Raw genomic sequence first — 16,903 nt, forward strand, 5'->3', positions numbered from 1 at the left:
CTCTTTATTCATCACACACATCATTTCTTAAAACGTATTAATATTCCATTACATTCACAGACTACCTTTTGTTTAGCTATTCCCCAATTGATGGACATGTACTTTGCTTCCAGTTCTTTGCTATTGCAAAAAGTGCTGCTTTAAATATTTTATTTTATTTGAGGACATTCTTACTTATGGCTTCCTTGGTGACCCACTAATGGAATCTCTGGTTGAAAAGGTATGGACATTTTAGTCACTTTATTTGCATCATTCCAAGTTGCTTTTCAAAATGGTTGTATTACTTCATAGCTCTACCAACAATATAGTAGTGTTCTTATCATTCTACAACCCCTCCAACATTGACTGTTCATTTTGAGGTCATTTTTGCCAATTTGCTGATGTGAGGTGAATTTTCAGGCTAACATTCTATTGACACCTCAGAACTAGGGAAGGCAACAGCTTTTACTTTTATGCAGGCAGGTTAACTTGAGACTCAGGGATCATTGTGATTGATTCAGATACATTGGGAAGTAATCTTCTGAGAAATAATCAAGTTGTGATGTGGTCTTCTGTTTGGGCATAGAGTCTTAAGGTGACTATTAATCGTCAGAACCATCTAGCTAGTAGTATGTAGCCTTATTCTATCCACGATCTTCATCATGTGTGAGCTATCAGAATAATTAGACAATGGACCAAAGATTTCATGTATGACTTTTTTGTCCATATTACCGTTTTGTTGAACAAGAAAAAAGCTTATAAAAGTTGTGTGATTTCTAGTCACTACAGGTTTGTGATAGAAGAGCCAAGATGAATGTATGTGATTTCAGTGTTGACCATATTTTCTATTTCATTCATTTGTAACTTCTTTTATTTTTCACCTGGAAATGTTTTAGAACGGTGTTATTTCCATGAGGGCAAATGTCACATAGTAATTCTTCACAAATGTATTAGCACAGCCCTTTGCAATTACCAAATGCTTGTCAAATTTACAACAATATATTAATGTCAATTATCATGCAATACACAGGATGTCCCAAAAATCTTACTACACCTTAAAGCTGCACTATGACTTTTGGGACATCCCGTTTATATTTTAATGTTGTCAGTAGTAATTAAAAACAAACAAACAGGAGAACACCTTTTCTATCATTGTCAAGGGCACCACTATTTTCCCAGTAATCCAGGCCCACAAATTTGTTACAGACCTTGACTCCTTACTCTTACTCCATATGTCCAGTTTATTACCAAATCTTATAATTTCTTCCTTTACAGCATCTCTAGGATATTTCCCCTTCTCTTCACTCACATAGCCACAGCCCTGGGTCAGGCTCTCACTATCTCTTGCATGGACTACTGCAATACTCTTCCAATTGGTCTTCCTGCCTCAAGTTTCTCTCTACTCTAGTTGCCCTTTCTAAAGCACAGGCCTGACTATGTCAACCTTTGCTCAATGAACCCCAGTGGCTACCTGTTACCTCCATGACCAAATAAAAAGTCCTTTGTTTGGCATTTAAAACTCTTCATACCCTGTCTGCTTCCTACATCCTGACCTTCTTATGCCTTACTTCCCTCAAGGACTCTACATTCTGACTATATTGGCCTACTTACTTATAGCTCTTCAAACATGTTCCTCTGTCTCCTATTTCTGTGCCTTTTTTTGTGTGTCTCCCCCATATCTGGAATCATTTGATCCCTCACCATCAGCACAAATCTTACCTTCTATATGACACTTCTTTCAAGTTACTTTTGTATACTTCGTTTATATCTTATATGAACCTAGATATTTACATGTTATAAATTAGAATGTTTGCTCCTTAAGACCAGGGCCGGGGTGTGTGTGTGTGGTGTTTTGTTTTTGTTTTTTGTCGAATTGGGGTTAAGTGACTTGCCCAGGGTTACACAGCTAATGTCAGGTGTCTGGTCTGAGACTGAATTTGAACTCAGGTCCTCCTGACTCCAGGGCCAGTGTTCTATCTGCTGTGCCACCTAGCTGCCCTGAGTAAGGCCTGTTTTTTGCCTTTCTTTGTATCCCTAGGGCTTAACATTGCGCCCTGCACATAGAAAGCATTTAATAAATGCTCATTAACTGACTTTAAAATATCTTTAATAATAGAAAGTAGTGCTGTCAGCTTTTATTATTATTAATAATGTAAGAAAATATAAAATCTCTGTGCCTTTATTATAAAAGTGTTCCACTTTTAATTCCTGACTACATTTTCAAGTTAAAAATAAAGATTTCTGTTGTTGAATAGACTGGATAGTTTGGAAAATTTGGGAAAATAAAGTCCTCCATTTTGATTTGATAGAACCCAGTAGTAACTTAATTAACAAATGGTTAGTATCAGTTAATTGTTCAGACAGCAATGCTTTTATTCAATATCATTTGATGTTATCAGTATACTCAAATATGGTATAGGTTAATTTTGACTAGTAATTGAATGTTTATACTGTGAAATGTTTATTATTTTTATATACCACTCAATCAGGTAATAGTACCTGTTTTAATTTTTTTTTTTGCAATTTTAGTATCCTTTCACTGATGAGTTTTACAAAGAAATGAGTATAGCGATGATTTTGGACTTGAAGCTTTGTAATAAATTTGTTTCCTCTACAGTATGATAAAACCTGTCTATTTTTCTTATTCTTATAATTTGTCTTCTCTTTGGTTTCTCTCCTTAAAGACTGGCACCCAACCTTTTAATCGTGCAATGCTCTTTAATGTTGGATTTAAAGAAGCTATGAAAGACGTGATGTGGGATTGTATAATTTTTCACGATGTGGATCATTTACCAGAAAATGACCGAAACTATTATGGGTGTGGAGAAATGCCACGTCATTTTGCAGCAAAGCTGGACAAATACATGTACATGTGAGTAATATGTAATTTCCTTGGGAAAATGTATCTATAAAATATCAATAATAACTGAATAGGTTTATATGGCTCAAGTCACAGTCAAAGAATTCCAGAGTTGGAAAAGAATTAGTGGTCATGCAGTCAAACTCTTAACATGAAAAAAAGGAAGCTGACATTTATAATGTGCTTTAAAAGATTTGAAAAGAGCTTTACATACATTATCTGATTTGGTTCTCATGACAACCCTGTGAAATAGATGCTATTGTTATCCGAATTTTACAGATTAAGAAACTGAGGCTGAGAGAGGATAAGTAAGTGACTTGTCCAAGGTCACACAACTAGAAAGTGTCTGAAAGAGATTTTGAACTCAGGACTTTCTGACTTCTAGTCTAGCACTCTATCCATGGTTCCACCTAGCTAATAAGGGAAATAATTTCCCTTTATGTGACAAAGTGGTCATTTAGCCCCTCCTCAAAGATCTCCAATGAGGAGAAAACCCAGTACCCTCTGAAGCAACCTACTCCATTTTTGTATAGTTCATAATGTTAGGAATTTTTTTTTTTACATCAACCTTAATTTTGCCTCTTTGCAACTTCTGTTTGTTTCTCTTAGTTCTTTTTCTGGGACTAAACAGAATGAATCTCATCTCTTTTTCTTGTGGTAGCCTTTCAGACTTGAAAAACCACTATCATGTTTCCTATGAGCCTTCTCTTTTTTAGACTAAACCTCTCCAGTTCCTTCAGCTGATTCTCATCTGACGTGAACTCTAGTTAGTGTTCCTAGAACTTAACTATGGTCAATTCATCCAGGGGATCTGTGAATTTGGATGGGAAAATAATTACATTTTTATTTTGATATAATTGTTTTTCCTTTGTGGTTCTATGGATTTTATTTTATGTGTATAAAATTTTTTTTTTCTGAGTAGTCTATAAGCTTTACCATACTGCCAAATAGGTCCATGATCCCCCCCAAATTGAGAACACCTGCTTTTAAATAGCATTCTATAGGTACAGTAGTAAAGAACTTAACATTCATGTAGGACTTCTGTTCAGCACTTTGCATATTGACAAGTCTTGCTTCTATGGGTTGAATCAGCAGGCAACTACAACGGACTAGAATAGACCCTACAGTTGTGTCTTCAGAATTTCCTTCTTGATAACTTCCCACCCTTCCTTGGTTTACTTAGCCTTGAAGAATTTTAGGCCATGAGATCTTCCTACCTTGTCTTTCTTCTGAACTTTTTGCCAGACTGGTTCTTAGCTTTCTTCTACTCTGTCATATAAAATTCTTTATCACATTATAGGACCATAGGACCATAAAGGAACCCAATCATATTGAAATAAAGATGTAATTATTTTCCCATTTAAGTTTGTAGGCCCCTTGGTTCCATGGAACCCAGGTTAAGAACCTTGCTTTAAAGGATAAAGACTGGCTTAGAGAGTTAAGCCAGAAATTCAGGCTGTGAACAAACTTAATGGCCCCTTTTTGTTTTACCAGGAAGCTTTCAAAGACTTGAACCTCTGGGATCTGGGAAATTGACAGATAAGTTATGTAAGTCAATTGCTATTGCCAGTACCTTTTTCTAGGAATGGGAGATGCAACAGGCTTCACTGAAAATTTGGACAAGCAATATTTGACTACTGAAATCATAGCTTCAGTTCTTGTACTGGATACTGGTCTGTGCTGTTAGAGATTGCTCAGTAGCATTATGAAATACAACCTGGACCTGGAATTGATTGATTTCAGGGAAGATTACTGCTGTGTGAGTGTTTGGTAGATCTTGAAACTAGACATTATTTGGCATGGAGGATGTTCAGTGAGGAGTGTGTTACTGGTTATGGAAAGAACATTCTGTGTGAGTTGGGGAAGAAATGACAGCTGGGAATTATAGGGCAGCTATAATTCACCCCCATGCGAATTACTTTGTGTAGCTTTGTAACTTTTTCTCCATATGTGTTGTTTTCCCTCTAGTAGAATGCAGTCTCCTTCAGGGCAGGGACCATTTGGTTTTGCCTTTTCAACAGTACACATTAGGAGCTCCATAAATGTTGAATTAAATTGAGCTTATTTTAGTGGCCCTGCAAATCCTGTCAGAAAGTTCTTCCTCATATTTAATTTAGATCTTTTCTCCTGTACTTTTAAACGTTCCCCTCTTGCTTCTCTTTCTTGAAGATGAAGAATAGCTGGTTACCTATCACCCACACGTTATCTATTCATTTAACTTCATTATTTGGGGGTTAAAATTTCTTTAATATTTCTTTATAGATTCTGGTCATTTCATCACTGAGGGTTTTTCTTCTGCATTCTGTCCAAGGTTTCCTTATTCTTTTTAAATTGTAGAATCCCAAACTTTGTAATAAAGTCTGATCAGCATAGAATATGGGGTTGAAAGAAACATTCCTATGGAGGTCACAGATGTTGTGATTCCTGTTTATAAAAGTCAGTAAGTAACATGCTCAACTACTAAACAAGTAATGAAGTAGGTAATTGGAAAGATCAGTGACTTGGAGACAGAATTGGGTTTAAGCCCTGGCCATGTAACCTTGGGCCCTTTATCTGAAGCTGGAAGTAATACCAATAAAATGGAGATAATAATTCTTACCTACTTCACAGTGTTCTCTTGAGGAAAGTGCTTTGTGAAACCTTAAAGCTATATACCAATGTGACCTGTTCTTACTATTGAAGTTGAATACTCAGTAGCTTCCTAGAGTCAGGAGGACCTGAGTTCAAATGCAACCCCAGACACTTACTTATTAGTTGTGTGACCCTGGGCAAGTCACTTCACCCTGTTTGCCTTAGTTTCCTCATCTGCAAAATAAGTTGGAGAAGGAAAAGGCAAACAACTCCAACATCTGCCAAGAGAACCCCAAATGGGGTCACAAAGAGTTAGACACAACTGAAAAATGACTGAACAACAACAAAAATATTTAAAGGTAAATTTGTTTAGTCACTGTGGAATTACTGCTTGAATAAGCTGTGCTTTTAAACTTAATATACCATGCATGATTATTGTATAAACAAAATGATTTATTCACTTCATGAAGTGGTTTCCATTTACTCCCTCTGTAAAGATTCTGAATGATTTAAAAGGAGTCAAGTGACTGGGCTGATCATTCAAATAACTCTGACTTCAGCCTTGTCACTTGTAACTCCCAGCAGTAACAAATAACTAGTACCCGAGAGCCCTTCATTGATTTGCTTGGAGGAATAATAGAAGATGAAAAAAATTAAAAGGATGAAAAGAGATGCAGGACTCTTATGTGCATAGCAGCTGGATAGAATATTTAACACGTTGTTTCTACCAGGGAAAGGAAAACTTAGAAAAGTAAAGGAATTTTAAATTCACAAACATTTACTCTGCACACAGCATCTCCACCAAAGTCCTACTATAATTCCTCATCAAAGGGGGAAAAATCAGGAAAAAACCTTCAGTTTAAAAAATATATCCATGCTTTTTGTTTTTATATAGAGTCACTTCTGGAAGCACTTTCAGTCCCTGCCCGCTTCCAGATTTAATCATCCCTTGTAAGAAAGAAAATCGAGAAGAAAAGCTAAATATATTGTTGAATATATGCAATGTTAGCTTTTGGCCTCTTTGTAGGGAGGAGGGAATTATGTTTCATTATTAGTTTCTCTTAGAACATTAGGGGTTTTTCAGTTACTTAAGGGTCCAGCTTCCATTTAGGGATCTTTTTATTGTGATATTGCTATAGTCATTTTGTCTATTGCTATTTTGTTGAGGCTCTTTTTTTTTTTTTGGCGAGGCAATTGGGGTTAAATGACTTGCCCAGGGTCACACAGCTAGTAAGTGTCAAGTGTCTTGTCTGAGACTGGATTTGAACTCAGGTCCTCCTGACTCCAGGGCCGGTGCTCTATCCACTGCGCTATATCTATTGATATTTTGATTCTGGATATCTTCCTCTAAGTTCATAATATCTTCCCATACTCCTCTGAATTCTTTATATTGATCATTTCTCGGTGCAAAATAATATTCCACTACATTCACTTAGGTTTGCTGAACCATTCCCCAATTGATGCATACCTACTTTCTTTCAAGTTCTTTGCTTGCTGCTATGAATATTAGACCTTTGTTTCTGTCTTTGATGGTCATGGAGGATATATTCCTAAATGCTATTGACTTGATAACAAAATAAAGGAGAGGTCAATTACACCCACCTGAAGAGGTGGGAAATGGGGATAATTTAATTTATGATTGGCCTTCATCAGCAGAGCAGGCCCTACCTCTTTGGGCATTCTTCATCATTTTGTATTTTTCTAGTAGCTTAGTAAACAAAAGGGGAAGCACAGGACTAAGAGCCATTTTGTGGTTTTCTTTGTTTCATGGGTTAATGTGACCAAAGAATTTCATCTCATAGTAGCCATCCTACTGGTCATGAGCCTTTCTATTTTGGTTAAGCTGGCCTTTAGAAAACATATATATAGTCTGCTGCTGGCCTATTGCTTTTTCATCTTGGTAGAATCTGTTAGCATTTGTTCCCATGTAGGCACTGCCTAGTAGAATGTAAGCTTCCTGAGGGAAGGGACCTTATTTTTTTTTTGGGGGGGGAGTCTTTCTGTTCCTAGTGTCTTGTACATAATAGGCCTTCACTAAATATTTGTTGAATTGAAGAACCCAGGATTACCTTTGTTCCATAATGAGGAATCAGGGAAGGACTTTCCTAGAGTCTGTAAAGTACATTAAAATATCCCTACATTATATACTGCCATTGTTTTCTAAATTTCTTTTTCAAAAAAATAAGAAATAACCAACCAGAGTTTGTGTAGAGACATCATGGCATAACGGGAAAAGTGCTAAACTTGGAGTCAGGAAGACCTGGGTTTGAATCCTGTCCCAGACCCTTAGCACAATGCCTGGCATTAAGTGTTAAGCACTTAATAAATGCTAATTGATTAGTAGTTGGGAGGGAGTCACTTAACCTTTCTAAATTTCAGTTTATTCATCTGTTAAATGGAGATATTAATACTACTTACCTCCATGGTTGTGAGAATCAAATGAGATATTGTATATAAATAATTATATAATTATAACTCTTAATATTATTTGGGAGGAAAAATACCTTCTTCTTCCTCCCGTTCCCATGGAATGGCTTTAGTGTTTCTGGAAGTTTTCTCCAGGTCTCTACGTCATGCTGTATTTTTCAAAAAGTCTACATCTCAAATGTCTGTGACCATTCATCTGTGCTGTTGGAATAGTTCCCATTTCAGCACCAGTAAAATACTTGATTTTTGACCTGTTTTCAGGAGTAGCATAGGAATAAGCATCTGGGCTAAATAAATTTATTTACTTATTCATCTTCATTTTGATTTTCCCCCACTGTAGGCAGCAAATTAATTTGTTTTCAATTAAATAATGTTTCTGTGTTTTATCAATGTAATCAACTGACTGATCAAATAAGCATTTATTAAACATCTACTGTGTGTCAGGTACTGTGCCATGAGCTGAGGATATAAAGACCAAAACAAAACAATTCCTGTTCTCAGAAAGTGTGCCTTTTAATGGAACTGTGCTGTTAATAGGTGCTTAGCAACTTAGATATAATTGTTGATAGACTTGGAAAAGACTTGGAATTTAATTTTAGCACCAAAAAACAAGTAGATACTTTGAACGCTCTTAGTATTCAGGTCTGGAAAAATAACAATATTGCAATTACTTGAAAACTACTATGCTATCAGAAATGATGAGTTCAATGATTTTAGAAAAACATGGATAGACTTGCACGAAATAATGAAGAGCAAAATGAGCAGAACTAAAAGAATGTTGTGTATGGTTAGCAGCAATATTGTTTGAAGAGCAGCTTTGAGTGAATAATTTTGATTATTATAAATACCCAGATTAACTACAAAGGTCATATGAAGGAAGTTACTATCTGCATCCAAGAAAAAAACTGATAATAGATAAAAACTGTGTATAGAATGGTTCTACATATACCCGCATATATATTTGTGTCTAATGGCAGCTATCTCTGGAGGGTGGGGAGGAAATAAAAGGAAAAAAAAAGAAATTTACATGATAACTATTATGTGTTTGAAAGGAAAATCAGATTGTACATAATAGATTTGCAGTTTCATATGCAATCATCTTTTAAAAATTATACTATGTTATGGAAATGCTATATTACATAAATTAAAATTAAAAAGTTATATTTGCTTTTTATAGTTCTATTTTTGTGACAGTACATTTGCAGGGCATTTTCCCCCTCTCACTGTAGTATAAAAATATTCTATTTATTGATAATTTTTAGTTATAAGTTTATATATTTTTAATGCTATTTAAAGCTTTTATGTAGGAATAATAACAGATCTTGTGAGCATTTTTACCTCTTTTATTCTAGCACTAATATCATGAAGATTGATATTATCTTTCATCATGAAAATAAGATTACTCCCCCCCATATCCTGTTATACTTACACATTTATAAGCTGAAAACTCTGATTTGTATGCAAAACTGCTAGGTAAATTTTATTGCTTAGAAGAAATTTTACCTCCTTTCTTTTTCAGTCTTCCATATAATGAGTTTTTTGGTGGTGTGAGTGGACTGACAGTGGAACAGTTTAAAAAAATCAATGGATTTCCTAATGCCTTCTGGGGATGGGGAGGAGAAGATGATGATCTCTGGAATAGGTATGTTGCTTGACTATAGAAGTTCCTCATTTCGTGCAAGAGTCCAAATCTCTTTTCACTATCAAACTAATGGGGAAATGAAAGAAGAAGGAATAATTATCTTTGTCATTTTCATAGCAATCCCTTGTTCAATGAAATAGAAATAGTTCAATTAAGTTTTCCAGAAAGGGAATTTTAGATTACATAAATTGTCTTTTATAAAGTTTAATTGCCATTCTTTGAAAAATATTGGCCTCCTAGATATCATAAACTAACATCTTTAAAGAACTGTTAGAATCATAGATACAACTGGAATTGCCATTCTTTGAAAAATATTGGCCTCCTAGATATCATAAACTAACATCTTTCAAAAACTGTTAGAATCATAGATACAACTGGATGTATCCCAAAGGTGAAAATTGTCTAATCCTCTTATTTTACATAAGAAAAAACTAAGACCTAGAGGTAAAGTTAGCAGAGCCCAGATTCTCAAAGCTGTATTTAAAGATGGCAGGAAGGAGGGATGAACTATCAAAACAGGAGATAATAATCAACATTATTAATAATAATATGTTGTATTCAAAACCCACGAGCAAATGCATTTTTTTAAACTGGTATTGTGATTGTCTCTTTATCTTACCCAGTTTACCATTTTCACTATGGAGGGAGCAGTCCCAAAAGTTTTAGTAACTTGGCTAAATTTTCATAAACTTCAAACCACCTTAACATATCTTACTTTTATTTCAAGGTAATCATTTTCTTACCTCTTTTCTGTATTTGAGGAAAGAGAAGGGGTAAGGAGACATTAAGAGAGATGGAATTTCTTTTTTTCAACTTCTTGCACTTACCAGCCTTTCTTTTTAGATGTCTCTCAGTAACACTTGTACAATTCTATATGGCGTTTTCATATGGAACAAGATAGCAACAAATAAATCTGACTGAAATGTTTATTCAGTATTTAAAAATTAAGACTTACATTATTATCTTCTGGGACATGTAATTAACTTTTCACTAGCTAGTGTTTTTGTTAGCAAATTAGTAGATTGTGCTTGTGTTGAACTTTATTTTTCAAAACTGATAGTTATTTCATGAAAGAAAGTCTCTATTTGTTGGTTTCACTGGTCTACAGAATTAATTCTCAATCCTTTCTTGGTGGATAGAAAGTAGTTTCTCCAAGATTCGTAATGACCTCCTTATTACCAAATCTAATGGTCTTTCTTTCAAACTCCTTGAATATTCTGAATCAATTGACATCATTGACCTCTCTATCTTAATGAAAATCAATCAATAAACATTTATTAAGTTATCTCCTAAGTGTCAGGAACTGTGCTAAGCATTAGGGATACAAAAAGAGGCAAAAGACGGTTCCTGCCCTCAAGGAGCTTTCAGTCTCACAGTAGAGACTATGAGTAAAGAAATACTTGCAAAGCAAGCTATATCCAAGATGAACAGGAAATAATTAACAGAGAGAAGGCCCCAGAATTTAAGAGGGGTTGGGAAAGGCTTCCTGTAGAAGGTGAAATTTTAGTTGAGACTTAAAGGAAGCCAGATAGGTAGGTAGTCATAGCAAAGGAGGGAGATGATTCCAGGCATGGGAAACAGCCACAGAAAATTCCTGGAGTTAAGAAATGGAATATCTTATTCATGGAATAGCCAGGAGGCCAGTGTTAGTGGATTGAAGATTGTGTGTTGGGGAGTAAGTATAAGAAGACTGGAAAGGTAGGAAGTGGATGGGTTATGAAGGGCTTTGAATATCAAACAGTACATTTCTATTTTATCCACTAGAGTTTAGTGGCTTAATGAAGGATGGGCTGGAGTAGGGAGAAACCTGAGGCAGGCAGAACCACCCATAGGCTATTGCAATAACCCAAGTAGAAGGCAACAAAGGCCTGCACTAAAGTGGTCGAAGTAACAGAAGGAGGGAGCATGTTCAAGAGAAGTTGAAAAGGTGAAATCAGCAGGCCTTGGCAACAGATTGGATATGGGATTGAAAGTTAGTGAGGAATACAAGATGATTCCTAGGCTGTGAGCCTGAGGGACTGGGAGGATGATATTCTACAGTAATAGGGAAAATGGTGGCAGAGGGAAGATAATGAGTTTCATTTTGTACATATTGAGTTAAAGATGTCTACTAGACAGTTTGAGATGTCTAAAAGACAATTGGAGATGCAAGACTGGAGGTCAGCAGAAAATTTGGGGCAGGACAGGTAGATTTGAGAATCATCAGCAAAGATTTAGCAATTAAATCCATGGGATGAGATTACCAAGTGAAATAGCATAGAGGGAGAAGAGAAGAAGTCCCAGGATAGAATCTTGAGGGACTCCTACAGTTAGTGTGATCTGGAAGAAGATCCAGCAGAGGATACAGAGGAGTAGTCAGATAGGTAGCAGGAGAAGGTATACCAAAAACCTAAAGAGAAGAGAGTATCAAAGAAAAGAGAATGATCAACAGTGTCAAAGACTGCAGAGAAGTTAGGGAGAATGAGATTGAGAAGAGATCCATTATAACTTTGGAGAAAACCGTTTCAGTGGAGTGATAAGGTTGGAAGATGGAATGTAGGTTAAGAGAGTGAGAGGAAAGTAGAGGCACCTATTGTAGATAACCTTTATAGTTACAAAGGGCAGAAGAGATATGGGACAATATTTAGCAGGGATGGAAGGATCAAATCAGGGTTGGTTTTTTTTTTTCAGGATGGGGGCAACATGGGCATATTTATAGGCAGCAGGAAATGAGTCAGTAGAGGGAGAAATTGAAAGTAAGTGAGAGATGGGGATGACAGAGGGGGCAATCTTTGGGAAAGATGAAATGGAATGGGATTGCTTGAACAAACAGAGAAGTTAGCATTGGTAAGGAATAAGGCCACTTTATCATGTGACACTGAGGTGAAGAAGGATAGAGTGACAGAAGGCATCTAAATGATAGAAGAGGGCAGAAGAGGAAGTTCCTAAAGAAAGCATTAATGTATCCTAATGAAACTCACTATCTTCTTTGGCTTCTGTGACACTATAATTTCATGTTCTACTGTGATAACCAGTCTGTTCCTCTCTGTCTCCTTTGCATATTCTTCTTTCTTCTGAATCCTGAATATGGGCATTCTTATGACCTCAGCTCTCTTCTCTCCCTTTGAGAATTTAATCAACATCTTGACTTCAGTTATCACTTCTATTCCAATGTCTTCCAAACCTATTTCTCTAGCTGTAACCTCTCCCCGCACATCCAAACCCACATTTCCACTTGTTAGATTTTTTTCCACCAGGACATCCTGCCAGCACTTTAAACTTAACATTCCTTAACTCAATTCATTGTCTTCTGCCTGATCATTTTCCTAATTTCTCCGTTTCTGTTCTTGGTATCCCTGTCCTCTCAGTTATCCATACTAGGAACCTTACAAGTCATCTCTTAATCACTCCGAGTCAATCTTCCCTCTGGCTCACCTTGGCACTTTCCATCAGTCGTCAAGTGCAGCCAATTCTGCTTCCCCACTGTAAGTTGAACCTCTTTTTTCTTTTCTGTTCCCCACTAAAATCACCCTAGTTCCAATTCTCATCTCCTCTTGCCTTGACCATTCTAGTCTCTCCCCCTCCCCAACCTGTAAAAGTGGCCTGTGGACATAGTCAATACACTAGGATTTTTATTCTTATCACAAACAGGAACCCAGAGAAGTAAATGGATCAAAGGATTGGAGCCCTAATCTTAGGTCGATACCCAGAGGTTATTTAAACAGTAAACACATTAAAAATGAAGGGAGGGAATGAAATTCATGTTTCTATCCCAATAATCAGACAATCAGTTGCAGAGATTTGATAATGAGTGATCCTCCACCAGACCTAAGAAAGGCATTGAACATAATGTCCCCTTCTATCCCTTGAGTCTCTTACCACAAACCTTGGGTTTCCTCTGTTGTAGTCAGTTAACAACTGAGTCCTGTAATAAATCTTTACAAATTTGTCTCTTTAGTGCTTATCTATGTCAACCCAATAGGAACATAGAACTAGACCTTGTATGTTGATGCCAGCAAGTGCTAAAATCAATCAATTTGTCAAATTTCCCTCCAGCTTTCCCCTCATTACCCTTTCTTACCCCTAGTGTGATATAAAAATCAAGCTGGAGATTGAGTAAAAGCCAACTCTTCCTGGGTGTTTGATATGTCCAGATCCCTGGGCAAAGGACATCCTGCCTAGACTCCCAGAACTCCTTCTGACCCTAACCTCACGACATAATCCATTAGATAATATTCTAGTTCTGTAGGGTTCTCATAAGCTTTGTGGGTTTTCAAAAACCCAGGGTTACTTGACATTCTTCTGTGATCTTTAATGAATGGGGGGTAAAACAGCATTTTTAAGCATTTACTGTATCGAGCACTTTGCTAAGTGCTGGGAATACAAATATAAAAGTGAAACTAGTCTCTGCCCTCAAGGAGTATAACTTCTTTCTTAAAATTTCATTTTATTATCCAGTTAATGAACACTTATTTTCTTTCCCTCCAATCACTCCCCTTTTAAAAGGAAAAAAGAAAAATCCTTATAACAAATATGCATAGTGAAATAAATATACCCCTCTAATTATTTTCCCCCATCATGAATATATGTTTCATTTTTTTATCTTAAATCTATCACCTCTTTTTAAGAAGGCAAGTAGCGTAGTTTATTATCGACACCAACATTGGTCATTAAATTGATCAGAATTTTTAAGTCTTTCAAAGTTGTATAATTTGTTCTCCTCATTCTGTTCACTTCTGTTTCATATGAATCTTCCTAAGGTTTCCACGAAACTGTCCCTTTTGCTGTTTCTTATGGCAAAATAGCATTCCATTGTATTCATATACCATAATTTTTTTAGCCTTTCCCCAAATGATGGGCACATCTTTAGTTTCTAGTTCTTTGCCACTGCAAAAAGAGCTGCTTTAAATATTTTAGGATCAAAAAATAGGGGGGAGACAACTGTAGGAAAAAGGTGGCCAGGGAGGGATATTTTGGTTTGGAAACTTATGAGGATAGTGAGTGCAGCTATAGGAGAGTAGGTTGGCACATCCTTTCCAGGAATTAATAACAGAGATGATTTTATTACAGATACAAAAATGGAAAACTGATGGTGGTGGTGGTGGTGGTGGTGGTAGGGAAATGTGTGAAATTGTACATGTGCAGTTGTAAGATGACTAGCAAAGAGAGGGCTGAGGAGTAATGTAAAGCATTGCTGGAGTCAGAATGTGTAGTGTATAACTGAGGCACCCACTAATCAGGATAGTGGGGTCCCAGTGGAGACATTATGGGGATGAAGAATCTTCAGGACTTGGTTTGAGGCATAATAGCTTGTAGTAATTTAGGTGAGTAGTAATGAGAACACAGAAAAGGGAACAGATTCATGAGACATTTTGGTGGGCAAATCAACAAAACCTTTTAACTGATTGGATGGGAGATATGAAGAAGGAAGAGACAAAGAACCTCAAGATTTCAAACATGGGATAAATAATCAAGTCAAAAAGAGAAGTAACTTGGGTTTTGAACATTTTGATATTGAGATGCTGATGGGATATCCAGGTAAAGATGGCTTATAGGCCTTACAGGTTTAGAGATTGTGAGAGAGTTCAGAGACTGAGCTGTAGATTTGAGAGTAATCTGTAGTGGAGTCAGATGAAGCTTTGGGAGACAATGGGATTGTCAAGGGAGAGAGTCTAGAGAGAGAAGGGCAGAGAGCTAAGAACCATTTTGGGAGAACATCCACCATAAGTTGTCAAGAAGAGGACAAACACAGAGGAGTGGTTAGATGGGTAGGAGGAAAACCAGGAGAATATCACTTCTGAAGCCAAAGGAGAAGAAAGTATTCAGAAACGAGGAGTCATTAATAGTGTTATATGTTCCTCAGATGCCAAAGATGATGGAGTTGGATGAACTTTCAAAGAGTAGTTTCACTAGAACGGTAGGAAGGAAACCAAGGTAAAGAGAATTGGGAGAGGGGATGCAGGCATCGGGAACAGACACTTTGTTTTCAAGAAGTCTGAGAGAAGAGACATGGAATGGTAGGTACATGGGGTAGAAGGGTTGTGGGAATTAGGAAAAATTACATATTTGGAAGAAAAGATTGAAAAGGTGTGAGAAAGAAGGGATGATTTCTGGTGCTCAGTTCTGGAGGAGGCCAGAGAAGTTAGCATCAAGGGAACAGTGGGCTTATAGTTTTAGTAACGAGTAGAGATAGTTCCTCTTTCCTGCAGTTCTCCAGTTCTAGTTTGTATTATAATAGTTGAGATATGTTCTGCATCTGATGTATACTGGCTATGTGACCTTGATAGAAAGCAAATCCTAAATACTGAAAATTAAAGAATTTTTGTTCCTTAAAGTGGTGTTGTGACTGACTATGAATTTCTAGAGGTATAATTGTGATGAAAGGCAGTATGATGTTGTCACAGTAAAGAACTGGCTTTGAAGCCAGGAAGCCCAGGGTTCAAAAGTCCTGCCTTTCACACATACTGACTATGTGACTCAGGGTAAGTCACTTAAACTCTTAAGAGTTCCCTAGTAACTCTAAGACTAATTATTGCAGGGAAAATGTTCACCTACATTGGTAGATGAAACTTTCTTAACAGGAGTTTCCTATACCAATAGAGTCATGGGTCTAGGCTCTATAAAGGGAATTTGTTTTAAGCAGCGAATTACAGTAATCATTCTTTAGGTGGTAGAAAGACAAGTGGTCACGTTCTGTTCTCTTCAGACATGTCCATAGCATACAGAAAAGCTCAAAACAGTTGTAGAAGTACTCCAGATTAGACCATTGTTAGAATGGACCAAATTGTTCATAACATTACAGTGTTCCGATAAAAATCTTTGTTGCATTGAATGTAATTGACCGTTAATACCTTTTGTCTCCTAATACCTGTTGGACAGACTTCCAGTATTTCTGAATCCATTCTATCGGTGGCTATTGTTCATAAATATTTTGCCATGAACTGATTCCTAGCTCCTATTCTATAATTGCCTTTCTCTTTCTATTCCCTCGGCCTTTAAAAAAAAGGAGAGGGGAACATAATACAGTGGCAGTCTAGTGTAACTCACAGAAATATAGAAAGATTCCTCAGACTTGCTTTGCATATTTAAATTGAAAACACAGTTCTGATTTTCATGTGTAAAGTTTGCCTAACTTATATTTTCCTCTCTTCACATATATTGAACTGTAGAGTTCATTATGCTGGATATAATGTGACAAGACCTGAGGGAGACTTAGGAAAATACAAGTCCATTCCTCATCATCATCGAGGGGAAGTCCAGTTTTTAGGACGGTAAGTTCCTATTTAGAAATTTGAATATAAAATGTTCACAACTAGATGGTCATAACTCTATGTGAAATATTTTAAAAGAGTTATTTGTATGTTAATAAAATCCTCAAGAAAGACTTTGTTTAAATATTTTAAAATTACCATTCTTTATAAAATGAAAAATGAAGGAGCAGCTAG

At 36.4% G+C, this 16,903-nt stretch overlaps 1 protein-coding gene across 2 annotated transcripts in view; it reads left to right on the plus strand.

Moving 5' to 3' along the window:
* The window catches only part of B4GALT6 (beta-1,4-galactosyltransferase 6), an 82,029-nt gene that overhangs the window by 60,421 nt on the left and 4,705 nt on the right, over nucleotides 1–16,903 (plus strand). For both annotated transcript variants that reach the window (XM_020992554.2, XM_020992552.2), the window contains 3 exons: nucleotides 2,664–2,851; nucleotides 9,357–9,479; nucleotides 16,628–16,729. In XM_020992554.2, coding sequence (XP_020848213.1) covers nucleotides 2,664–2,851; nucleotides 9,357–9,479; nucleotides 16,628–16,729 — 413 coding nt within the window. The remainder of the gene's footprint in view (nucleotides 1–2,663; nucleotides 2,852–9,356; nucleotides 9,480–16,627; nucleotides 16,730–16,903) is intronic.

The sequence above is a fragment of the Phascolarctos cinereus genome, unplaced genomic scaffold, assembly GCF_003287225.1.
Source record: "Phascolarctos cinereus isolate Bilbo 61053 unplaced genomic scaffold, phaCin_HiC Scaffold_4;HRSCAF=312, whole genome shotgun sequence".
Lineage (NCBI taxonomy): Eukaryota > Metazoa > Chordata > Mammalia > Diprotodontia > Phascolarctidae > Phascolarctos > Phascolarctos cinereus.